The sequence below is a fragment of the Schistocerca cancellata genome, chromosome 2, assembly GCF_023864275.1.
Source record: "Schistocerca cancellata isolate TAMUIC-IGC-003103 chromosome 2, iqSchCanc2.1, whole genome shotgun sequence".
Lineage (NCBI taxonomy): Eukaryota > Metazoa > Arthropoda > Insecta > Orthoptera > Acrididae > Schistocerca > Schistocerca cancellata.
Genome location: NC_064627.1, coordinates 592,209,385 through 592,236,813, shown reverse-complemented (window position 1 = coordinate 592,236,813; position 27,429 = coordinate 592,209,385). Strand labels below are relative to the sequence as shown.

General features: G+C 38.2%; 1 protein-coding gene across 1 annotated transcript in view; it reads left to right on the top strand.

Annotated features, from left to right (window-relative positions):
* The window catches only part of LOC126156806 (glycerol kinase-like), a 286,026-nt gene that overhangs the window by 144,570 nt on the left and 114,027 nt on the right, over nt 1-27,429 (top strand). The window contains exons 5-6 of the mRNA XM_049916333.1: nt 2,758-2,860; nt 5,179-5,289. Coding sequence (XP_049772290.1) covers nt 2,758-2,860; nt 5,179-5,289 — 214 coding nt within the window. The remainder of the gene's footprint in view (nt 1-2,757; nt 2,861-5,178; nt 5,290-27,429) is intronic.

Here is a 27,429-nt window from a genome sequence, read left to right as displayed (position 1 = left end):
GAAGATTAGATGGGTAGATTACGTAACTAATGAGGTACTGAATAGAATTGAGAAGACTAGAAACTTGTGGCACAACTTGACTAAAAGAAGGGATTGATTGATAGGACACATTCTGAGACACCAATGAATCATCAGTTTAATATCTGAGGTAAAAATCATAGAGGGAGACCAAAAGATGGATACAGTAAACAGATTAAGAAAGGTGTAGGCCGCAGTAGTCATTCAGAATAGAAGAGGCTTGCACATGATAGTGTAGTGTTGAGAACTGTGTCAAACCAATCATCATACTGAAGATCGCAATAACAACATCTGCCAGAATGTTCATGGGCCTCTCTTTTACAGTGAAGCAACTGTAGCTGGTGTTTTTATCTTGATGCGCTAGAACTATGGCTCTTTCTTCAATTAGAAGAAGCTGAACCACAGAACTGTATTTGGGAGCAAGGTCGTGCACCATCTCACTAGCTTAACTCAGCATGTGATTAGTTAAACAATGGATTGGCCACAAGGGGGTGCGGGAGGGGGGGGGTGACAGACCTTGGTTTGCGTGCCCTCCACTTTCACCCAGTCTGCCACCATATGATTTTTAAATTGGGGGTTCATAAATGATCATGTGCATGTGCCTCCACTACCAGCTGATCTGCCTGTCTTTAGAAACAATGTTGGTGCAACATTTACTTGAGTCACGTTGATCAAGATTTGGGAAGAAGTTGACTATTGACTTGATGTGTGACTAATGATGGCCACATTGAACTCTTATAAGAAAAACTGAGTTGCTCTTTGATTTGGTTCATTGTTTATAATTTTATGTTGACTGTAATAAATGCTACAGAGCTTTAAAACTAGTATATTCATTCTGAAACAGCCTGTATATTTCGTGAAAGACTTAGTCTACAAAATATGTAGTGAATTAATAAAGCAAAAAAGTGTACAGAGCTATTTTGTATATCTATGCAGTGAATTCCCTTTTTATGAGTACAATTAATGTATTTGAAATTATGCTAAATTATTGAAACTCTTAATTAATGCCTTAATTGGTTAATGAAGGGTGCCATTTGGTCCAGAAAAATGGGAAAACAAAAATATTGTGTCAAACTTGAGAATACAGCAAGTGTAAAGGCTAAATCTGCAACAGAAATTTTGATTGTGTACTAAAGTTAATATTAAAAAGTTACTCAGTTTCAGGAAGATTGAATGATTTTACTGTGCAGTCTGGATGCTGGTCTTTCTAAATGAGTGCTGACATTACTTGTGAAACTACCTATTAGTACAGTCGAAATTGCAATTATCTCATATAGTAACAATGTCTACTATTGAATACTTTCAATTAACATAGTTTCTGACAGAACTGCATGCATTATTGGAATGTACATATTTGAAAACTTTGGTTTGAATAACAAGCCCACATGAATCAAAGTCTGATTAATGTTTGAAAGATTCTGTCAAACAATAGAAAATCCAGGATGGAATAATCACAATATTATGGAAAGGATAGATCGCTACTAACCATATAGTGGAGATGTTGAGTAGTGGAGATGTTGAGTCGCAGACAGCACAACAAAAAGACTGCTAAACAAGAAGATTCTGGCAGGTAATATATATATGCAGTACATGGGCAACTTGATGAAAGTTGAAAACTGAATAGGAAAAAAATTAATTACTAAGAGGAGTGCAGTCATAGCAAGTGGGGATTGTTCCAGCTTGCATTTTTATACCACCTCCCACTGAATTATACAGACAAAACTGCGTAATTCAATGCCAAGGAAATAGCTGTACATCATCTTTACAAATATTAGCAAAATTTAGCCACCAAACTTCAATAATTCATACTATATCAAACATCAACATATCCATTTCCACTTTTAAATTTTCTAATCTACCTGATTAAGGGATATAACATTCCACACTCTGACCAGTAGGATGCCAGCTTCATTTTTCCTGGTGGTGAAGTCCTCCTGTGTAGTTCACACCCAGAGATTTGAATGGGGAACAATTTTGCCTCTGAAATATTTTACCCTAGACGATGCCATCATCACGAAAGAGCTGTGAGACCATGGCTAATACCAGTGGAGCAAGGCCATGTTGCCTAATGTTACACTGTTAGATCAGGCAATTATCCACACTGTTGCCCCTGCCACTATTGAAAAGGCTGCTACTCCTCTTCAAGAAACAGATGTTTGTCTGGCGTTTCAACAGATATGTGTCTGTTGTGGTTGCACCTAAAATACATTTGTCTTATTGTTGAGGCACACAAACCTCACAACTTTGCAAGATCCATGCTTCACAATAGGGTGGGGTGTGGGAGGGGGGGGGGGGGGAGGTGTAGCATTCAAACATAAGCAAATACCACTTAGATGTGCCCTTCTACTCTCTAGAAGAATTGATGAATGAGATTGTTTTGTAATTATTGAGTTTATGGCACAGTATCCAAAATTATGTTCATATAAATTTTTAGCTGTTATAATGTGAATGAAATATAAAATCTTTCTTACTAATTTTAGTTATTGTCTTTAAAATATTCTGCTCTTTATTACTTACATTCTTTGCAATATCTTTGCTTGCTTGTTCTGCTTTTGAATGACACAATCACATGGTCCACGGCCATGGAATATGTACTATAAAAATAATAAGAGATTGTGTTGACTAGTTATGGACAGCTGAGTGATTGCACAGTAATGTGGTATCCCAATCATAATAGTCTTTTGTTATTAATGTGCACTTTTATCACTGCTATTCAGACAATAAATTTTTCTGTTTCAGAGTTTTTGGTGTTCCTAAAGAAATATTGCCTGAAATTAAAAGTTCATCAGAAATTTATGGGCGTATTGCTGTTTCACCTTTGGAAGATGTCCCAATCTCAGGTGTAAGTTCTAATTAATTATAATCTTGTTATGTTAGTGACTTATGTTCAATGACAATGAGATCTTAGTAAGAGTAACATTACTGCAGAGGAATTTCTTTGTCGCTTTTGAATACAAGTTTGAAAATGCTCTTCACAGTTATGTATATTTCTATAAACATAGTGTTTTAAAATCACAGTAAAATATTTTTATGCTCAGTGGAAGTGGTTCTGTAACTAACTGTCAATGCAAATAAATCTTATATTCTTTCAAGTGTTGCACTCTAATGTTTTACAAATGTTTGTAATAGACTGATATTGTATTTCCTGGATACAAGAGCAGCTACTTTACACAGTTACCAGCATGAAGGGGAAAACTTGTTAGAGGTGAGTAATAGGTGAAATGTAGTTGGTCAGTGCTAACTTCAACAACACTGAATATCATTTACAAATCAAATGGCCCGCTACTTTTTCTAAGATAATTGATGTTCTGCTCCCATAAGTTGTGTTCTTAGTAACGTTGTTTGGCAGTGATTCAGGTGATCTTTCATGGTTTTATTGTAAGTAGGAGGATTAATTTGGCAGAACATATTCTGAGGTACCAGGGAATCATCCTTGTACAGTCAACAATAGTACTTTGCCATGTATTAAAGCATTATCACCAAACAGTCATATATTTCTGCTCACCCTGTCCATCAGATCATTTAGGTATTTTATGTATAAAGAGAAGAAGAGCAGTTCAGGAATACTCCTGATGATACCCTTGACTCTGATGAATACTCATGGCCAACACTTATGGAGGGCAGCAATGCATTAGGGATGGGTTTTATTGTGCCACTGACAGTGTGCTTAGTGTCCTGTAACACCACATCAATCTTGTTTATATGCAAGCAGTTAACCAAAACAGGGTCACAGTATTTCATCCTAAAATAGGGAAGCCCAAATGCTGACATATAAAGCATATTTGCTGTGGAGCCCCAAGAGGTGCCACACAGTTTATGGATGATGTTAGTCCTTCTTTTCATTTTACCTTAAGATATTTCCTCCCAAGTAAAATATATACACTTATAGCATTATACTCATACTTTGCAGTGGAAAGTTATCAACTAGATTTGAATGAGGAAACCTTCCAACTTGGATGGCTGAGCTCTTAATGATCAATAGTGTCCTAAATCAACATTTAGTTAAATGCTGACCACTGAATAACTGTTCTGTAGAAGATGCAGCTCATGGTTGCCATACTGGGGAAGGCTTTGAATATGTTACCAGTGTGGCCAAATTGTCAAGTACTGGAGAATCCTGATTTGTTTCTCCAGTTAACTGTGACTTGAAATAAACATTTTTGGGAGCTCTACCCAATGTGCACTTTGCAAAAATGGTCAAAATGCAGCTGAAAATTATGCAGTGAAAATTATCTTAAATTATACACTTTAGGAACCAAGAAGCCTATTAGCAACTGAAAGTAATGACACATATTTCATTTCCTTATTTCATCTAATTGTTTGCAAAATTCCACTAGGTGATGACACTTATGCTACTGTACTGTAATGGACTGTACCAAAACTCTTACAAACTTTGCATGGCTTCACTACAGTGGATGGAATAGTCACTGTTGTAAACAAAAGAAGTATCTTCAGCACAAGCAATGCATTAATATCGAACATCAATTAATGACACATCAAAACATAATAAAGAGATACATAGTCAGAATAGAAATTCAAAAGTGAAAGTTCAAAACTTTGTTGGTTTGTTATGGAATGTGGAAACAAAGTGGAAATTCTTACAACTCTGGGAGGCTCAGCTAATTGAACTTTATATGAGCACATAAGGGCTGTACTCCATAGAAGTCCCCCACCCTGCCATTCCCCCACCCTGCCACCTCTGCTGTGTGGAGCTAACTGACATTTGAAGGTGCAGCTTTACTGCTACTTGTTTGAAATATGTAATTCGGTGTCAACAGTTCTGAAAGAGTTTGCTGTCAATCCACGTCGAAAATATTTGAAATGCTTGCCAATAATTATATTGTGTAATGCATTACTGAAAATATATTTCAACATATCTCTTGAGATGGCTCCACCTTAGAGCCCTTAACTGTTAATCACTCCTTTTCTGTAGGCTTTCACAATGATCTGTTATAAATATCATAAGATTATAAAGCAAGTTTTTAGGTAATCAAGGAGAACAAAAATAATTGTAGGATTTACACAGGATTTCCTTTTATGTACCAAATGTATGGAGTTAATATTTGATGGGCTTTTGACTCCATCAAAGTAATCATTTGTTGTTGTGGTTTGAGCAACTGTAAATGAAGATACAGCTATAAAACTTACTTTTATTTTCAGGTGCTTGGGGATCAACAGGCTGCTCTTGTTGGCCAAATGTGCCTGCAGCGAGGGCAAGCGAAGATCACTTATGGAACAGGAGCCTTCTTGCTTTACAATACAGGAACTGCTGTAAGCAAAGCTCACACGAGAAAGAGAAAAAGTTTATAATTCTGTGTAAATTCATTAATTTGTGAGATACTTGTGCATTGAGGTATTGATATATATTGCGGACTTCTTTATACATGATTTGCTCTCAGAATACTTTATACAAGATGATTATTATGAACTACTGCAGTTTAATATTAGAGCAAAAAAGAGTTGCATTTTATGCTTGTCAGAAGAGTTGGCAAGAGAGGGGGTGAGGAAGATTACAGATTAATATGCTCTCAGCAACAAGGTCACTAGAGATGGATGATGAGTCCAGATTATATTGGAATTGCCTTTCAAAATGGTGATTTAGTTAAGCCTTTGTAAACCTAAATTTGAACAGTCAGACAGGATTTTGGATCCCACTGTCCTCAAATGCAATTCCAGTTTCTTACCACTGATTACATTGTGTTGTTTGACAGTTTGTGAAATTATTAAGTTTGAAAAAGTTCTGTGAGATGATATTAGCTTCATGCATCAAAAAAGTAACATGAAAACAAAATCAATTTAATTATGTTAACTTTCAAGTTTTGTTTTTTATTCAGGAGAAAAAAGTTAGGAAGACACAGGGGAAGGAGAAGAGACAAAGAGTGAAGAGGAAAGAAAGAAAGCTTGATTTTTTAAATATATTTACCACCTGTGGTGTTACCAAGAACATAAAACGAAGGTCCGTAAATCTTTCAGATCAGCTTAGCCCTATACTGTTAGATGTTGTTAAAGAGAGATTTAATTCGTCTAGATTATGCAGTACTGTGAGATTAGTCCTCCTCTATGATGAAAAGAGTAACATCATATAGAAATAAGTCATAAAAATAGTTTATGCCTGTTGTTGATAATAACTTATAAAGCAGACATGTACATCATTGTGTCATTATGAATTCACCATTAAAATTATACCAAAAATTTAAAAACTTTCATACAAAAAGACCAAAATGAGTAATGTATATTAAAAAGCAGCATCCATGGCAGTACAGAGATTTGTACTATGTGTGGTATTGTTACATTAGAAAAGAACTGGTTCATTGACTTAATCAATAAGGTATTGTTATAACAAGAAAAACTCAATTTATGGAACATAGTACTTTATAGAGCAAGATGTAAGATACAGGTTGTGTGCATCACTGATCGTATTAACTGGACAACAGTAATACAGTGTAAAGAATAGGCTGAGCAGTTGTTTGTGATTTCTTAAATAATACTGTTTCTGTGGTGGCTCACCAGAGCACACCAGGGGGCCAACCCAGGTGGCCTCTATAAGCGGGCCTGTAAACTGTATAGACATGCACTCTATGAAATTGCACATCTCATGAGTGAAGTTACATCACTCCTTCCTTCTAGGTGGTGGGAAAACCACATACATCCATCCATAAAAACACTAGGCACAGAAAAATGCGTGGTATAGAAAGAAAAGCACTGGTAACGTGGAAAAAAAAAACACTGACCTCACAAGGTGCTGAGATTGTGAGTCACAGAAAACACCAAGAACAGTGCTGATGACCATTTCATCGCCTGATGACAGTGGTGGTGGGCAGGCAAAGGCAAGTAGTGCTGAAGTGATGAGGTTCAGGTTGGCGTGCTATCCTCCTTCTCATTAGAAGCTGTAGGGCAGGACTGGGGATGGCATCTCTATAGTGACATTCTTGTTGAGGTTGGTGGTTGGCACTGGAGGTGTCACTGGGGAAGTCAGAGACGATGGCCTCTCAGGATCCAACAATGGAGAATGGCTGCGATGTCAGGTGCAGTGGGGGCTACTCTAGAGACAGCAGTCGAGGAGTGAGGGTGGAGACAGGAATCCCAGACAGCAACCTGCCAGGCAGCGATACCCTCTGTGGCACAGGAACAGGCATTGGTGACGGTGGGGATGGGATAGGCAGTGGGCCCCGGGAACAGGCCCCATTGTACATGGCCATTAGCTGGTCAAAGTGATGGGACAGCCGCCCATTGGGAGTGTGGATGATGCACAGGCACCAGTCCTGGTGATGCTCCATGATGACAGGAACTCAGTTTGGTCAGCGGCTGAAGCCACAAACCCAGACAGGCTCACCTGGCCGGAACCATTGCAGAGCTGGGAATGCTGACACATGTGGTGTCGGATGCAGCAGGTGAAGGAGGTTCCATGGTTGATGTCCATTTAGCTGCTTTGCCGGGCTCTTGTCCCCCACCAGAGTGAGACAGCACGAACTCAAAAAACAGGCTAAATCAGCTTCAGAGGACCTGCCAGACACATACTTCCGCAACTGAGTTTTAAACATCTGAACTTTGTATTTAGCCTCACCATTAGATTAAGGATGAAACGGCGGAGATGAGAGATAGCAAACACCACTAGCCTGAGAAACAAACTAGGAGTAACCATGGTATACAGAAGTCCCTCAATAGAAAAAATCTTAGACAGGGTCAAAATAGCGGCCACTGCGGACATGGATGGACAATGCACCACATAGGGAAACTTGGAATAGGCATACACTACAATGAGCCATTATTGATTTAGGAAGAGCACAGTAAAATCAGTGTGTAGACACTCCCATGGGCACTGTGGCATCAGTCATGCAGGAAAAGATGCCTGCAGGGTCACCTGTTGCAGAACACACTGAGTGCAAGTGGCGATAAGCCGCTTAATGACCCTATGTATGCCTAGCCAGTAGACATGCCAGCCGGTCAGAGCTCTGATGCGAGATGTTCCCCAATGACTGACATGCAGAAGTCACAGAACATTATGGCAGCAGGAATCACAACCCAGGCAGCATATCGTATGTTGCTTACAAAAGAACGCCATCAAACACAGGAAGACAGTGCTGGAGGGAGAAGTAATTATGCAAGAGATCCGAGGCATGGCCGGGGGTTTTTCTGGCCAACCATGCCTCACAGAAGAGAGGACTCAACTAAGTACAAGGCCCATGGTGACAGCTGATGCTATCATGGCACTAGTGATGGGAAATCCGTTGACCACATTCTGGTTCTCAGTATCTAAACAGAAACAAAGCAGCTTGTCCTGACTGAATGCTGGGTCCAGTCCAACTGGAAGGTGAGATAAGGCATTGGCATTGGCACGTTGCACCATCAGCTATTAATGGACATGATAATGATAACAGAAGAGGAAGAGAGCCCAGTGTTGCAAATGATGTGCTGCCTTGTCTGGCACGGAAGCTGAAGGCTTGAAAAGAGCTACCAACGGCTTGTGATCCATGATTAAATGGCACTTAGAACCAGAGAATGAGCCATTGGAATATTTCTTCCATTGAGATGTGTGTTAGATCACCTAGCACTGACAATATCACATGGAGAAAATCTAACCCTCACCTGTTACCTAGTTTGTTATAGCAAGAACAAACCTGAATTATGGAGCACAGAATTTTATAGAGCAACAAGTAAGATGCATGTTTGCCTGACAATGAACACACTGTCTGCAGTGTAAAGAATAGGCTGAGCACTCATTTGCAATCACTTAAACAATGATGTTTCTTTGGTGTCTCACCAAAGTGCCCCAGGGTGCTGACCCAGGTAGTCTCTGTAAGCAGGCCTGTGAACTGTATGGACGCATGCTGTATGAAACCTCACGCATCATGAGTGAAGGTACATCAGATACACTACATTTTAAGTCTACTGTGCCAGCTCAGAACCATCTGAAATGATTATTCCCTAACCCTTTTTGTACTTGGCATGTGAAAGCAGGAACAGTTTAGGAAAAAAAGCAGAAACTGATGACAAAGCAACATGTAAACATTTTAATCAAAACAAAGTTTTGTGTTACTTCAGTGTACAAAATTAAGTAGTTAAACATATTTAGTCAGAATTTTTATATAACATTTTTTCCTCTTGCCATAGTGTTTCTATTTAGAATTCAGTATTTGTTTCAAAGGTTTGCTGTATTGAATTCCTTATTATCTTTGTTATCTCCTCATACACTGTGTTGATGCAGTAATTTCAATTTTGTCTTGGCAGGTCAGTTAAAATAATTGGCATATACAGGGCCCATCTTACAGCAAAATAGGACTGTCCTTCTTTCTCTCATGTCCAATTTTTTTTAAGCTCTCCCATGATATTGCCTGACTGCTGCTGAAGGAAGAAGGATAAGGTGGACTTTTTCTTTTCTGTTTCTTCTGTGTTGGCTTCTTCACCAGTTTTCCATCAGTTACCATGTTGGGCAATCCATATTTCCATCCCCTACAAACCATGTTCTAAAGGTCCTCCATGGATCAATCTATCTTTTCATTTGTCAGTTGACCCCATTGCATTTGACCCCTGAATTTCCTTCTTTTACCTACTTCTGTATCACTCATCCATGCCATATGCCCCCACCCATCTTAGTCTGGTTGATTTTGCTATTCTTTTGACAGGTAGATCTTTATAATCAATGTACAGCTCATGACGGTTCCTCCTCCTTGATTTTCCTATTTTGCAGCCTGGGGTGTAGCAACTTGTGCCATTCCAGATATTGAAATCTGGATTTGACAGGCCACTCATCAGTAGAGTACATGCTGATATTCATCACAGCCAGAACCATAAAGATGATACAAGACCATTGTAATCACCTAATAGAAGTCTCTGGCATCTTAACAAACATTGCCTATCATAAGGACAGCTTTCCAACATATTTAATTACTCCCAGTGGCACTGGCAATGGCATAAATATAGACTTTGAATATAAATATGTTGACAAAGCAGAATATTCTAAATTTCTGGATGTGTGCATTGATGAGAAATTGAATTGGAAACAACACATTGATGTTCTATTGAAACATTTGCATTCAGCTACTTCTGCTATTAAAATTATTGCAAATTCTGATGATAAACATATCAGTAATTTAGCCTACTGTGCTTATTTTCATTCACTGCTTTCATGTGGCAGTTTATTTTTGGTTAATTCATCATTAAGAGAAAAAGTATTCATTGCACAGAAGTGTGTAATCAGAATGAAAGCAGGAACCCATCCCAGATCACCTTGCAGACATTTATTTCAGGAGCTAGGGATAGTCACAGTACCTTCACATTACATATATTCACTTATGGAATTTGTTACTAGTAACCCATCCCAATTCAAAAATAATAGCAAAGTCCAAAACTACAACATTAGAAGAAAGGATGATCTTGATTATTCTGTATTAAATCTGACTTTAGCACATCTTCATTATTTTGCGTTAAATCTGACTTAGCACAGGGGTGAATTATACTGCCACAACAGTCTTTCGTCATTTACCAAACAGCATAGATTTCGTTATATTGTATGTAAAAAACCTGATCCTAAACTGACACATTCTATATCATCATGAAATGTTGTACTCATGATCTATGGAACAAATATTAATGTAATGAACTCATGTGGCACCCTTACACATTAACCTTTCTTTGGAACACAAAGAATAATCTTTTTATATCTACCTAAAATCATAAAGCCATTGTCTGTTTTTGATTAACAGGTGAAATCTTTATAATCTAGGTTAAAAGGTAAACATTCTGTATTTTTTTCAACTTTGAACATTTCTTAAAAGACTGTTTCACTCAGCATTTGTCATGACAGCCGTGCGAAGACATATCTACATTAAACACACCATCAGTAATTTCAGCTGACAAGTGTCCATTCTTCTTACTCAGCTGAAATGATAAACTGCTGTGCAAAAATCTGTTGGGAGTTTTGCCAAGAGCAGATCACTTCCTCACCTCAGCCACAAACAATTTCTCACATCACCTTGTACTCTGTTGGCGATTAAAATTGCACCACCATGAAGGTGGCATCTCACATAAGAAGAAACATCTACCAACTTGTATCAGAAATCAACAATGGCAGGACTGTGAGTTCATGATTTACTGTTCTGTGATACTGTTCTCATGTTCATTGGAATCTCACACCATCAGGCAAATATGGAATAACAATTTCAAGATAGTCATGCTCAGTGCCATGCAGGACCTGAATAGTCCCATGCTGTGGAACAGACATTTTGATTGTGTGAATATGCAGGATCACACAGATGCATCATGTACCCTGGGCAGGAAATAAGCTTGTTTACAACAAGAAAAGTATCGACCTCGGCAGTGTGATGGAGTGTCATGGACTGTCAGCATAGTTACCACTGATGTGGCTTCCCTTGACCCATCATCAGAGGAAGGAATGTGCACAGTAGTGCAGCCAATGGCAACATTGCACATAGGAGCAGCACCACATCATATTTTCAGATGAGTCTCAGTTCTGTGTAAGCGTCCAGATGGATGCATCCCTGTGTGGAGACTCTGAACAGAGCAAATGTTTCCAGATTGAATTTTTTAGCATGATGTAGCCCAACATATGACATGGTGGTATGTGGTAATTTAATCTCCTCTTGTTTGCATAGCAGGTAATTTGGACAGCAAGTATTACATGTAAAGCCCAGAGGCTGTGCCAGATGTGTTGGGCAAAGCTTCATGATGATACTGAACAGCAATTTGCAAGTAGGAAACATTGTCCAAGATTGAAGCATTCATGAAACTTGAAGCTTTATTTGTATCTCATGGCATAATTTTGTTACTGTAGTTTGATAATTGGTTCCAACAAGTGATATAGTAAACTAATAGTGATATGACAATCAATTGTGCTTAATAAACTCTACCCAATCAATCATCATATAATTAAGAAATAATCAGTAATTGACAAGAAGAGTAATTTAAAGGAAGTGAGCAAGTGGAGGGCTTACATGGTGCTGTCCTGATCTACCTTGATAAAGAGAGTATCAACTGTAACCCCGACAAATGTGTTCTCTATATTTCACACCCACTGAAAACATCTGGTCATGGCTGCCCAGAGGCTGGCATGCTACCTCTCACCAGACACTGCAGTTGATGAACTGTGGCACAGAGTTGAAGCAGTGTGGTGTGATGTACCCATATCTATCATCCAAACTTAGTTTGATCCAATGCCCAGATGGGTTACAGTCATTGTTGCTGTCAGAGATGGAAGCTCATCATACCAATTTAATCAAATATTCTTCTTCTTATACTGAATATGGACAGTACCGGTAAGTAAAATTTCATTATTTGCAGTTCTGCATGGTTTTTTAATTTTAATAGCCAGCAATGTATCTTTATGTCAAATCTTACACCATCAATAGGCAGCCACAAGGAGATTGTATCATTGGCAGAAGACACCATACTGGACTACAACAGCTGTACAATATCTTCTACTCCCTATAGGGATCAATCAAGAATGGCAGGTTATGGACAAAGTGCATCAAGGGACCCTGAGCTGAGAATGCTCAATACCACCATTACTATTGAATAATTTTTAGTGATAGTGACCACTGTTCGGTGTGTTAGTAGAACATAATCTGTTATGAAGAATCATGATCAGTATTTAATCACCTGAATTACAAGGTTGAGACAGAAGATATTCTTAAGTAATAATAATAATAATAATTTAAGAAAATTCTTTATAGAACAAGCAGAAACTAGCAAAATACACAAAGCAATCACTCCTATAAATACATTGGCTACACCATTGCAATTTCATAACCACTTCTACAGCTTTTTAGATCACATAACATCAACAGATATGAAGAAAGTAAATTGGGAAAAGAAAACACAACATGGCAAGCAACTGTATCATCTAACACAGCCACACATCGATCAAGACGCATCCAACACATGGCTAAGAAAAGGCAATATATACAGTGAGACGGAAGGATTCATGATAGCAATACAGGATCAAACAATAAACACCAGATATTACAGCAAGCATATTATTAAAGATCCAAATACCACAACAGATAAATGCAGACTTTGCAAACAACAAAGAGAAACAGTAGATCACATCACAAGTGGATGTGCAGTACTAGCAAATACAGAATGCACCAGAAGAGATGACAATGTAGCAAAAATAATACATCAACAACTTGCCATACAACATAAACTAATAAAACAAAACATTCCCACATATAAGTATGCACCACAAAATGTACTGGAGAATGATGAATACAAATTATACTGGAACAGAACCATTATAACAGATAAAGCAACACCACATAACAAACCTGACATCATACTCACCAATAAAAAGAAAAAGTTAACACAACTAATCGAAATATCCATACCCAATACAACAAATATACAGAAGATAACAGGAGAAAAAAAATTGAAAAATACATCCAACTGGCTGAGGATGTCAAGGACATGTGGCATCTGGATAAACTTGACATTATACCAATTATATTATCAACTACAGGAGTCATACCACACAATATCCACCAGTACATCAACGCAATACAGCTACATCCAAACATATATATACAACTACAGGAATCTGTAATTATTGATACATGTTTAATTACCCAAAAGTTCCTAAATGCAATGTAACATATACCTTACAGTTAAAAGGAAGTCACGCTTGATCAAGGTCTGCGTCTCTTTCCATTTTTAACCAGACATAATGTCTGAGAAAGGAAAGAAATAATAATAATAATAATAATAATAATAATAATAATAATATCAACAGGAAACCCACTATTTATAGGTATATTACTCATAGATGAGGTGGCTTGTTGTTAATTTTAATCAGTCATTATCAGGTTATCTTATTATTAGCAGGCAGTCTGTGGAACACCTACTATACCACAGTTGTCTTAGGATTTTCGAGATGTATGGGGCTCTGATTCGAACATCGTTTCTCTAGGCTTTTGTGAGACTACAGATGTTATCTATTTGGATTAAACTGACATGTGCTAAATCTTGAAAATTATGACAAATCATTGAATGGTCAGAGTAAACAGATCATATCCCAACACCATATGCACTAGATGAGCTGAGGCAGGGGGGTGCAATGGTGGGTCTGTGAGCCAAGTATTATAAGCAACTAAATGGTCAACAAAATCACTAAGTGAGGTGACACTGGACTGTCATGCAAGAAGACAACTGTTCAAATTCCCATCTAGCCACCTAGGTTTAATTTTACCATAGTTTCCTTAAGTCACTTAGTGTGAATGTCATGATGCTTCATTTGAAAAGGACATGGCCAATTTCCTTCCCCATCCTTCCTTATTTAGAGGTTGTGGTCTGTCTCTAATGATGTTGGATGTTAAACACTGATCTTCTTCCTTTTTCAGTAAACAGGAGCTCCCAGTAATAGTCTCCTTTCAGTTTAATGAAAGTATGTGTCTACCAAATGAATGGTTGATATTTGCTGCAAAAGCAGACAGAAACAAACTGGTAATACTTCATAACTGTGCTGTGTTCAGTGCCACTGAGATCTGCTGTCCTAGGTGCCGATCAGCAGGTCTGTTGCTGTTGATACTACTACTCCTTGGCTGGGGGAGATTTCAGAAGGAAGCCAACGTGGCTGGAGCTGTTTTAAGTATCACTGAAGAGTTCTATTTTTGATTTTTGTGACATACATCATTTGGCCTTGAGTGGCACCAACCTTTGTTCATACTCAGCCTCATAACCTCATGAATATGTATGCTCACATCAGAGCACCAGACTAGAATGAGTCTCTGGGCATGAGATAGTACTGGTTACGGAAACAAGGGGTGCAATAATGTTTGTATTAGTCTTATACTGAGTATCCTAGTGAGGCCTTCATATTGTCATTGCTTATTGTTATTATTATTATTATCATTAATTCCCCATTAAGGAGAGCGTTAAAACACAATCAATATTCACAATGACAATATGGTACATAAACTGGTACATTTCAAATTCATGGCACTTTTTTCTGTCTCTTTCTTTTCTGTTCCCAATAACCTCTCATAAATTCACTGTGTTTCTTCTTCCTCTCTTCTGTCCACTTCTTTCCTGATTTCTTCTCTTTTGGTGTTTCTTCGAATTTCTGTTTGTTGATTTTTTCTCTGTGTTTTCCTCTGTTTGATATTTCTTCTGTGGAGATGTTTAGATTTTTGAGGTCTTCCACGGTTTCCTTTACCCAGTTAGTTTTCACCTTATTCGTCACCACTATGTTAAAAATCTTCTTGGTCAGCCTATTTTCATTCATCCTATGAATGTGCACATAGAATTTTGCCCTTCTTTTTCTGATATTGTCTGTAATTGTCTCTGCCTGTTTGTACAATTCCTTTGTTGGTCTCTTTATCCAGATCCCCTGTCTCTGAACTGGCCCATAGATCTTTCTCAGAATTTTCCTCTCTTGCTCTTCCATTTCCTTGGCCATGCAGTTCTAAGCGCGTCAGTTTGGAACCGCGTGACCGCTACGGTCGCAGGTTCGAATCCTGCCTCGGGCATGGATGTGTGTGATGTCCTTAGGTTAGTTAGGTTTAAGTAGTTCTAAGTTCTAGGGGACTGATGACCTCAGTAGTTAAGTCCCATAGTGCTCAGAGCCATTTGAACCATTTTCCATTTCCTTGATTTTAGTTCTTCCTCTGATTACTGTTGTTTCTGAGGCATACAAGGCCTCAGGTAAGACTACTGTTTTGTAATGTCTTAATTTGGCATTGACGGAAATATTTCTTTTATTGTAATGATTCCATGTAAGTCTGTATGCTTTTTGTAGTTTTGTAACCCTTTCTTCATTGGTTGTTGAATTCAGTCCTGTTTTATGTATAATCTCTCCCAGGTATTTGAAACTTTCTACTTGTGTTATCTTTCCGTACTTTGTTATCAATGGGCTTCTGTCTGTAGATTTTGTGTCCACGTACTGGGTTTTTTCATATGATATTTGTAGTCCTGTTCTGGCTGCGATTTCATCCAATATCTCTAGGGCTTCTCTGGCTTCTTTTCTGTCATTTGTAATGATGGCTATATTGTCGGCAAAGGCCGGACATTTTATGTTGACGGTTCTTTTTTTCTCTCTCCCCATCTTTACCCCATTGACTCCTTTGTCCCACGTCCTGACTATTTTCTCTAAAACAGCATTAAATAAAATGGGTGACAGGCCATCACCCTGTCTCACTCTTGTCTTGATTTCGAAAGATTCTGAGATCTCGCCCATGAACTTCACTTTTGACTTTGTATTTGTTAATGTTTCCTGAATTAGTTTTCTGGTCTTATTGTCTACCTTCATTTCTTGTAGTGTATTAAAAAGTGTTTCTCTGTCTATGGAATCATAAGCCGTCTTGAAATCAACCAATGTTACTGTGGTGTTTCTGGACTTTCTTGTTGTTAATAATGTTCTCAGACACTAGATCTGCTCACTGCATGATCTTTCCTTCCTGAACCCTCCTTGGTATTCTCCGATCTGTGGATCTATCTGAGGTTCTAGGCGATTTAACAGAGCTTTTGGTAGAATTTTGTATGCCACCGGCAGTAACGAAATTCCTCTATAGTTATTACGGTCTGTTTTGTCTCCTTTCTTGTGGAGGGGGTGTATTAGGGCTGACTTCCATTCTTCTGGTATCTTTTCTGTTTCCCAGATGTTTTTGATTTACTATGAATTTTGGGTGTAATGTTTTCATGGTCTAATTTCCAGATTTCTGCAATCAGTCCATCTTCACCTGGTGCTCTGTTATTTTTCAATGATTTTATTATTTTCACGATTTCTTCATATGTTGGGGGTTCAGAGTCCCGGTTGGGTTCTGGTTTAGTAAACTGTAATCTCTGTTTTGGTTTATCACAGTTAAGTAACGTGTCAAAGTATCAGGCTAATATTTCACAGTTTTTCTTCGGATTTGTCTCCAGTGTTCCATCTTGTCTTTTGAAGCATAAGCTTGGTGGCTGATATCCTGTCATATTTTCTCGGAATACTCTGTAAAAATTTCGTGTGTTGTTTCTGATAAAGTCTTCTTCTATCTCCTACAACCTGCTGTTTTCGTAACCTCTTTTTTCTATTCAGGTTATTTTTTGAAGTGTTTTTCTGTATCCTGTTGAAGTCCTCCCATTTTTCTTGTGTTTTATGGGTGTTAAATTTTTTCCAGGCTTGTATTCTGTCTTCTATGGCCCTGTCGCATGTCATTTTCCACCATCCGTGTTTCCTTTTTCTCGGTGGCTGCCCCAATTTTATCAGTTCTTTTATTTTTTCTGACAGTTCTGTCCAGTTGTTGCTATTGATTTTCGTAATTTCTTCTATTATTTCTTTCTTGTTTATTTGTAGGTACTCTGGATCTGTTCTGAAAGGTCTGTTGGTTCTCTTGATTTGTCTATTGGGTATAAATTTTACTTTAATTTGGAGAAGGTGATGATCAGATTAAAAAACTCCTTTCTTTGTTCTTACATTCATTATTTCTCTGATGTTTTTTGTGGATATTGCTACGTGGTCTATCTGAAATTCTCCTAGAGCATGGTTGGGGGATATCCAAGTTACAAGTTTTCTGTGTGGTTTCTGGAATTGCGTTGACATGATTTTCAGATCAAATTTTCTGCAGAAGTTTATCAAGTTCTCTCCATTTTTGTTTGTTCTCATGTGGGCCGTGTGTTTCCCTGTCATGTCTCGGAATTTTCTTTCCTTGCCTAACTGGGCATTGAAGTCTCCTAGTAACACTTTTATGTGATGCTTGGGGATTTTGCTAGTAGTTTCTTCCAGATCTTCCCAGAATTCCTCTATAATCTCTGGGTTCTTCTTGTTATAATTGTTTGTGGGGGCATGTCCATTGATTAATGTATAGGCTTTGTTTCCAGATTTTATCGTGAGTGTCGACATTTTTTCTGATTTTGAGGTGAAATCTATTACGGAGTCCAGTATCGATTTATGTGCTATGAAACCAGTTCCGAAGTTTGAGATTTCTTCCTGGGATGGTTATGGCTGGTTTCCCCTTATATGTTCTGTAATTTTCAGAATCAAAGTGGTTCTCATCTGCAAATCATGTTTCCTGTATTGCCATAACTTTGATGTTGTATTTATCCATGGCGTTTATTAATTGTTTCAGTTTATCTGGCCTCAGTAGTGTGTTGGTGTTGAGTGTTCTCATGTAAAATACTTTCTTCATCTTGAGGGTTTTTGAGAGGCTCCGATTCTTCTCTTCATGACATGCCTGATCCCCTGGAATCTGATGATCAGGTCTATTACCCAGTCTTACTGACTGGGGCCCAGGGTAGTGGATTCTTTCCCTTTGTTCTGTCATGATTATTGGTTTGTGTTGAGGTATTGGTGCTGAAATCACGAAGGATCTCACATAATTTCGACTGGAGTTTTGAGTTCCAGAAGATTAACTTGCAGCCAAGCTCACAGAGCCAACAGACGCTGGCCAGAGTACCGGTGGCTGCCACTCAGACGTGTCTGGATTTTGGGGCTTCGCATGTAACCCTATGCAGGGGCCCTCACAGGGTGCTACCATCCGGAGCCAGATGGACCCAGGTTTTTTTTTTTTTTTTACGAGGTGTTACTCCTCCCCCTCCTCCTTCCTCATTACTTGCGAGATGAGACCCCGGGCTTGGGACCGGCAGTGGCGGAGTTATTGTCATTGCTTATAATGCTTGTTAACCATATCAGAATTAAGGAAGGATTATTTATGGCCTTTCTAAAGTGGATCACACAAGCCTCTGCGCTTGTATTTTATCAGTGTGTGGGAGCACAAATTTTACAATCATAAACGTAAGATATCAAAGTCACTATGATGCCAGACATTTCAAAAGCACAGTATAGTATTATATTTGCTGGTCATTAGCAACAGTGTGAATATTTGCCCTGTATGGAGTTTGTATTTACAAAGTTACATACTATTTCTGGGTCTAGAATATCAATCAAAAAGACAACAATACTGCAGACAGTAATTGGTAGCTTCTGTGCTATCAATGACTGTATTTAAGGGGCACAAAGGCAAAAGGAAAAGTCATTGCTTGTGCAAACAGACAGAGAAGTTTTTAAACCATCAAGTAACTATGCGACAAGCATTAAAAAGTGGAGATGGGAAATAGAAATTGGAGAAACAAAATTTCAGGTGAAATTTTAGTAAGTGTTTGAGTGAGAAACCACTCTACTTGGTGGTATAGTTTAAAAGAGGAGTAAAGGATATATTGAGATGTTAAGTTACTTACTCCAATTGTCAACTCAATGACTCTGATTTCTCGCCCATAAATGAAAATGAAACCTCTATGAACAACTAACATTTGGATTCTGTGATATTTCATGTTCTATAGGCTTAAAAACAGAGTTAAGTTTGTAAGCAATTAGTAACTGTATGGATGAAAAGTTTGGGATGCTAAATCTGACAATAGATGAATCACCAATTCCCATGGGACAAGTGGAAACTGAATGCATTCAGTGGTTTGAAGATGTAAGAATCAAAACTGTAATCAGTTTCAATAATAAAGTGAGTGAAGTCGAAGAAGGGGTTTGGGAGGGACAGCTAACTAAATAGGCTTTGGATCAGACACTAGATCAAGCAGAGGTGAAGTTATGATGAAAAGAGTAATAGTAAGGCCAATTGATGTGAATCCAGCAAAGAACAAACAAGGAGCCCTACAAGTAATTAGTGCAGGTGGAAAAAAATGGGTACTATTAATTTGAATTTCATATTATAAAGTGTTTTTGCTAGAGAAGAATTTAGAATATGCTGAAGACATGTACCTGGTATTATTTATCATGGAACACCAAAAAGGGATGCCGAAAAGAAATATTATGGTGGTATAACAGTTGGTTCCTGATGGTGCCTGTGGATAGGTAATTAAAACATTCTAAAATAGCCAAATCTGAATTCATCCCAATATTTATGACAGTTGTATAATGTGTTGTATGAACTGAAAATCACTTAGCTATACTTGAAAAATTCTTGTGATAGAATTAAATAACATCCAAACCAAAAGATTAAACTACCTGAATCTATCTATGGAATCTGTGAATGTTGTGGACAAATTGAGTTAGAACCTGCATGTGGAAATGTAGAGAAATTCTGTCCCTTATGGCAGCTGCTTAGGAATATTTCTAAATAGAATAGGCAAGGTAGATGTGTGGAACAAGACAGAAAAATACAAGACTAGTTTTCCTTATGATATTCTCTACAAGAGTACAAATAAAATAGATATGGAATGTAGCAATAGGTACTCATTGTGGATAAGCAGTGGCCTCTCTCTCTGTTACATCATGCACAGCATAGTTTACAATTAAATGCTTCTGTCAAAAGGTTTCCTCCATGGCAGATTACCAGAAGCACCCAGACTGATCTAAAGAGCACCCATCTTATTGCAATAGTTTCCATTGTGTTCCCTAGACAAATGTTTGTTGTTGGTATTCCATAAACAAAAAATTACATTTTCAGTTTTATTTGGGTTTACAGTTAATTCATTGTCTTGAAACCAGATAACAGAAATTTTTACGTTGTCTTGGCTTTGTTCCTTTAGGCCCTCTATGTCATTTCCAGTTGCAATGAAAGTGGTATCATCATCATTCAGAACATGTTTACCGGTACATGCCACGGTACTAGGTAGGTCATTAATATGGATTATAAATAAGGATCTGAGCACAGAACATTGAGCTATGCCTCTTGAAACATCTAGAAACCCAGTTCACATGTCATTAAAATGCACCACCTTGTCTTATTGACAGGATACAATTCTATAAGAGTGAGTTCTATACCTATAATGCCATAGCACCTCAGTTTATCTACTAAAATCTGATTACTCAAAGAGTCAAATGCCTTGCTCAGGTCAATTAGAAGGGCACCAGAAGAAGATTTTGCTTCAGAGACACTGAGTATTGTTGGAAGTACATTTTAAACAGCTTTCAGTGTATATGAATTTTCCGTGAAGCCATACTGAGCATTTGTCAGAGTTCCATTGCACTTGAAATGTTTGTGTATTTGTTGATACATGCAATTTTCTACTATTTGTGAAAGTATTGAGCCAAGAGAAATAGGATGGTGGTTATAAACATGTGACTTGTCTCCTTTTTATGTAGAATGACAACCTATGTTATCATTAAGCAGACTGGAAAAGAATAACTCACAAGTCCCAGTTAAATAGTATGCAAAGTGGTTGTAGTATAATGTCCACTGCCTTTTTAATAACAAAATTTGACTGACTATACAAGTCTTTTCAATTTTGATTTGCTGAATTTTACTATAGTTATTGCAACATCAGTGACAGTGATTTGCGCCTCCTCTGAATGTACGAGGTGTGTTTCTTAAGTAAGTACCGTTTTGAAATAAAAAAAAAGACATGCTAAGATATCTCAATAATTTTATTTTTACATCAAAGCCTGTAGCTTAATCTACACACTGACGCCATTACAGTCTGATTCTTCCTTGTTTATGTTGTGTACTGAGTGTTTAAGATGCCTCCGATAATCGTGAGTCCTGACGGCTGTGAAGTACGGGCTGTTATAAGATTTCTTAGTGCTAAAGGCCTAAAAGCGATCAATATTCATCGTGAGATCTGTGCAGTTTATGGAGAAAAAATTATGAGTAAGAAAGTGGGTAAGAGCATTTAAAGATGGCTGCACAAATGTGCATGACTAACAACGGAGTGAGCATCTTTCAGTCGTTAATGAAAGTTTGGTGCAGGAAGTAGACAGTAACATGAGAGGAAACACACACTTTAAGATTTTCTTCTTGTGGGATGACTTTCCTAATGTTTCTTGTAGTGTTATGTATGACATTGTGACTGAGAACTTGACTTACCAAAAATTATGTGCACATTGGGTACCGAAAATTTTGACGGATGTGCACAAAACCAAACGTTTAGACAGTGCATTGACTTTCCTTGAACAGTACCACAACAACGGTGATGATTTCTTAAGCAAAATGGTTATGGGTGATGAAACATGGGTGGCGTATGTCACACCAGAATCAAAGCAATAGTCCATGGAAGTTGAGCAAGGGCATCATTTTGCTGCAAGACAATGCCCATCCGCATGTGGCAAATCAGACCAAAGATCTCATCACATCTTTTTGATGGGAAACTCTATATCATCCTCCGTACAGCCCCGATCTTGCACCCAGTGACTACCATGTGTTCCTGCACTTGAAGAAACACCTGGGCGGTCAGCATCTGCAAGACGATGACGAAGTCAAAACAGTGGTGATGCATTGGTTAACAAGTCAGGCGGCAGACCTCTGTGAGGAGGGTATTCAAAATCTGGTACAATGTTATGACAAGTGACCTTAATATTGACAGAAATTATGTAGAAAAGTAGATTAAGGTACAGGCTTTCACGTAAAAATAAAATTATTGAGATATCTTAGCACGTCTTTTTTTAATTTCAAAACGGTACTTACTTAAAAAACAGGCCTCGTAGATGTTTCAGATTCGTTAAGTGATACGAATAACTTTGTTTTTTTTTCCCTTGATTTTTATTAATGCATGATTTGTAGTTGTCATTTTGTTGAGCTTAGTGTCCTTTGTTATGAGAATTAATAAAGAAGTTATCAACTTCAACGGGTGTGGTATATCATGTTCCATGGAACATTTGTTCAATTAATCATAATTATGTAGAATAAACCATTTTTTAGTACTGTTGTGAGTTAATAATTCCTATTCATTACCTATTACACATCACAAAATTAGAAAATTTTGTACGTAACAGAAAAAGTTGTCTAGGAGAAACTTTATCACTTTATTAAAAAAATTTATATTTTTATACAAAAACAGCACACATATCAATGTGATGTTTTGCTTTCTTCCTTGCTGTCAATTTTCTCAGAAAACAAAAATGTTGTATTTATGGCTCATCGGCTTATGACTAGAATATGACTATGGACTATGGAATCTGAATTTGTAATAACAACAAACAAGACTCAAGATGAGAAGGAGTTGGAGGAATAAGTGGACAAAGGAAGGGGGGCAGGGAATGGACATAGAGAGGGCAAAGGAAGAGTTGGATGGAGAGAGAGGGAGGAGGAGATGCAGAGAGAGGGGGAGGAGGTGATTCAGAAAGGAAGAAGAAGGTGATTAGGACATACATCCAGTTCCCATACATATTCAGCAATTGTGAAGCATTTTCAGGTTAGCTAATATTAAATAAAAACAGGCACCAGAGTTGGGTAAATCATGGGTTTAAAGTATCTTATATTAGCAAGGGATAGCTCTCTGAAAGCAGAATAGTAAAATCCTTCACTTTCTTATTAAAAGAACAAAACCCGCACACTATACTCAAAAAATAAAACACTTAAAGATCAAAGAAAAGAAAATGTGGAGTATTATTAAACAATAAACAAGCAAAAATAGTGCTTTAAATGAAGTTAAGTCCCAAGCGAATATCTGTGGAAGAAATGATGTCACAGAGAACTCATGGGCCACTTAATTTAATGATTATCCCCTGACAGTGACAGTAAACATTGCACCAATTAATAAACAACAAAATAGAGATATATTCATTTGTCTTCAACAGACACTGTGTGTACCACCAACAGACAATAGTTTAAAAAATATGACAGCTAATGAAATTACAAAACAGATCAGGTTTCTAAAAACTAGTAATTCTGAAGGATATGATAGTGTTTGTGTGAGTGAATATTAATATTAAGTGCTGAACTCACAGGGCTACCCTTGCTTTACTTTGTAATCGGTAATGGTTCATGACATATTTCATGAAAGACTTAAATATTCAATAGTGATACCAGCTTATAAAACTGGAGATAAGAAAACTGCCTCTAATTGTTCACTTATTTCATACCTTCTGTCTGGTGCAGAAAATTCCTAAGGATCCAGATAGTTAACAAGTTAAAGCACAGTCAACACATAAATAAACCAGTCAAGAAGCTCATTTCAATAGGTTTTACTCTTAGAAGAATCCTGATTTTGTTGGTCTAAAGGCAAAAGTCTTGGCTTATTTTGCATATTTTTCATCCCATTTGGGTTATTGGATTTTTTCTGAGACACTGCATCTAAAGTAAATAAAATAGTCATTCTATAGAAGCATATAATAAGAATGTAGTGTGTAGAAGGTAGCTCCACATCTTGCTAAGGCCTCTTTAAGGATCTTGGAATAAATTTCAGTGTGTTTACTCCTTATTGGTCTTTAATGGTGATGATAAAAACCTTCATTACCCATTGCTACAAATTATCAAAATTCAAGGATTGAAAATTCCTCCTAAATGCTTAGCTAGTAGCAATAGTTTTTGTTAAGTTTTATGACAAGTAGTAGTGTACTCGGTGTCCAGAAATTTGCACTGCCATTTCAAAAAATCATAACTTGGAAAGTTTAGAGATCATGTTTTTTTGTAAAATGTTTAGCAGCTCTCAACTTTTTTCCTTTTTACTTTGTTTCTAATTTGACTAGGAGAACATCAAAATGGTGACAGACCATGAGAAGGCACAATTTCTCATCTGGTATGCGGAATTAACAGCTGTGACAACAGTACTGCAGAATTATCAGATGCAAGTATGGGAGGGCACCAACAGCAAAAACAAGTATAATGAAGGTGGTCCAAAAACTTTAAAGATACAGACAGTGTCAAAAACCTTACTTGAAGTGGATCTCCTACTGCATCTCTAGTATGTATTGACAGAGTCCACACTGCATTTCAACACAGCACCCAGAAGTCAATTCACTGTGCATCATGTGAATTGCAAGAAGCAAGTTCAACTGTTCATGAAATGTCACATAATTGGTTACACTGATTTGATAATGAAGTGCAAATGGTCCAGTCACTGAAGTCAAGTGATCATCCTCTGTGGTAAGTAACCATGCGGTCCATGCTTTACTCCATAGATGCTGACAATGAGCACCTGAAAAGTACCTATTTACAGATAAAACTATGTTCCACATTTACAGACATGCATATTGCCGCAAAATTAGAATTTGGAGCTCCAAAAACCCACAGAGCATATGTGAACTCATTTGTGATGGCTTGAAGTTTAATATTTGATATAACTAATTCATTATAGTATGATAGCAAAGGAAACCTTAATGGGAAATATTTACCTGCGCGTGATCAAATTGTTAATAGTGAATAGTGAATAGTGAATATTACAGATCTAAGAGTTGCAGCCATCTGTAATCTTCCAGCAGACTGCTGCACCAATATTGGAGTATGAATGTGTGGAATGACATATGTCCTGAAAGGTGGACAGGCTATAATGCTTCCACTGCATGGCCCCCTGTCCTCTCATGATGTCATGCCACTAGACTTCTTCTTGTGGGTTTACATCAGGGATTTAAATGTACACGATGCCAGTCAATGACATTGACAGCCTTTGTGCACATATCAATGAAGCAAGCAAAACTGCTCGTGGAATAATGCTGACACATACATGGGCAGAACTCGAATATCACTGTTGATATTCTATGAGCAACAAGTAGGGCACACACTGAAATTCTCTCATAATAGGAAAAAAAAACTTTGAGAGCTGCTAAGCATTTTATAGTGACCTACAATGTTCTGTTGCTAATAGTTTCCAAGTTATGGTTTTTTGAAACAATAGCAGTGCTTTATGGGCACCCTGTATTTTAAATAAGCCTCTGTTGTTGCAGATTTAGTTGTTTGCTTTAAAAATACCAATGTATTAAAATAACTGAATTACCAATAGTAGATAAGCAGCAACAATTTAGTGTATTCCCCTCTCCCCTCATGTAACCACCACCCACCTCCCCTCCTCCCACACATACACATACACAAAATATTGCCTTTTATTTAATGAAACAATGGAAAATTCCAGGATGGAATGTAACAATATTATGAAAAGTACAGTTGCCACTTACCATATAATGGAGATGCTGAGTCGCAGACAGGCACAACAAAAAGACAGTCACAAATAAAGCTTTCCCAGTAAACCCTTCGTCAAACATAGATGATGGGAACACACACACACACACACACACACACACACACACACACACACACACACACAAATGCAACTCACCCACACATGATTGCAGTCTCAGATGACTGAGGCTACACTGCAAGCAGCAGCACCAGTGCATGATGGGAGTGGCGACTGGGTGAGGGTAAGGAGGCATCTGGGGAGAGTAGAGGGGGGAGGGGTTATAGGGTAAGGGTGGCGGACAGTGAAGTGCTGCAGGTTAGATGGAGTGTAGGCAGTGGGAGGGGGGGTAGTGGAAAAGGACAGAAGTAAAAAGACTGGGTGCAGTGGTGGAATGAGAGCTGCGCAGTGCTGGAATGGAAACAGGGAAGGGGCTAGATGGGTGAGGACAATGACTTGACGAAGGTTGAGGCCAGGAGGGTTACAGGAACATAGGATATACTGCAGGGAAAGTTCTCATCTGCGCCATTCAGAAAAGCTGGTGTTGGTGGGAAGGATCCATATGGCACAGGCTGTGAAGCATCATTGAAATGAAGAATGTTGTGTTGTGTGTTGTGCTTGTGGTCCAGTTGTTCTTTGGCCAGTTTTTCAGTGGCCATTCATGTGGACAGACAGCTTGTTGTTTGTCATGCCCACATACAATGCAGCATAGTAATTGTAGCTTAGCTTGTAGATCACATGACTGGTTTCACAGGCAGCCCTGCCTTCGGTGGGATACGTAATGTGACTGAACTGGAGTTGATGGTGATGGAAGAATGTATAGGACAGGTGTTGCATCTAATTCTATTATAGGGAGCCATGAGGAAAGTGTTTGGGAGCAGGAGTTGTGTAGATATGGATGAGTGTATTCTGTAGGTTTGGTGAATGGAGGAATCCCACTGTAGGAGGGGTAGGAAGGATGGTGGGCAGGACATTTCCCATTTCAGGGCACAACAGGAAGTAGTCAAAAACTTGGTGGAGACTGTAATTTAGTTGCTCATTCCTAGGTGGTACTGAGTTACAAGGGGAATGGTCCTCTGCAGCTGGACGGTGGGACTTGGGAGGTGGTGGAAGACTGGAAGATGAGGCATGGGAGATTTGTTTTTGTACTAGGTTGGGGATAATTATGGTCAGTGAAGGCATCAGTGAGATGCTTGGTATATTTCGAGAGGGATCGCTCATCACTGCAGATGCAATGGCCATGGGTGCTAGCCTGTGTGGAAGGGACTTCTTGGAATCGAACGGGTGGCAGCTGTCAAAGTGGAGGTATTGCTGGTGGTTAGTAGGTTTGATATGGACAGAGGTACTGATGTAGCCATCTTTGAGGTGGAGGTCGAATTTAGGAAGGTGGTTTGTTAGGTTGAGTAGGATCAGGTGAAGCAAATGGGGGAGAAGTGGTTAAGGTTCTGCAGGCATTTGGATAGGGTGTCCTCACCTTCGGACCAGATTGCAAAGATGTTGTCAGTGAATCTGAACCAAGTGAGGGGCTTAGGATTCTGAATATTTAGGAAGGATTCCAAGATGTCCCATGAACAGGTTGGCATAGGATGGTACCATATGGGTGCCCATAGCAGTACCCTGGATTTGTTTGTAGGTAATGCCTTC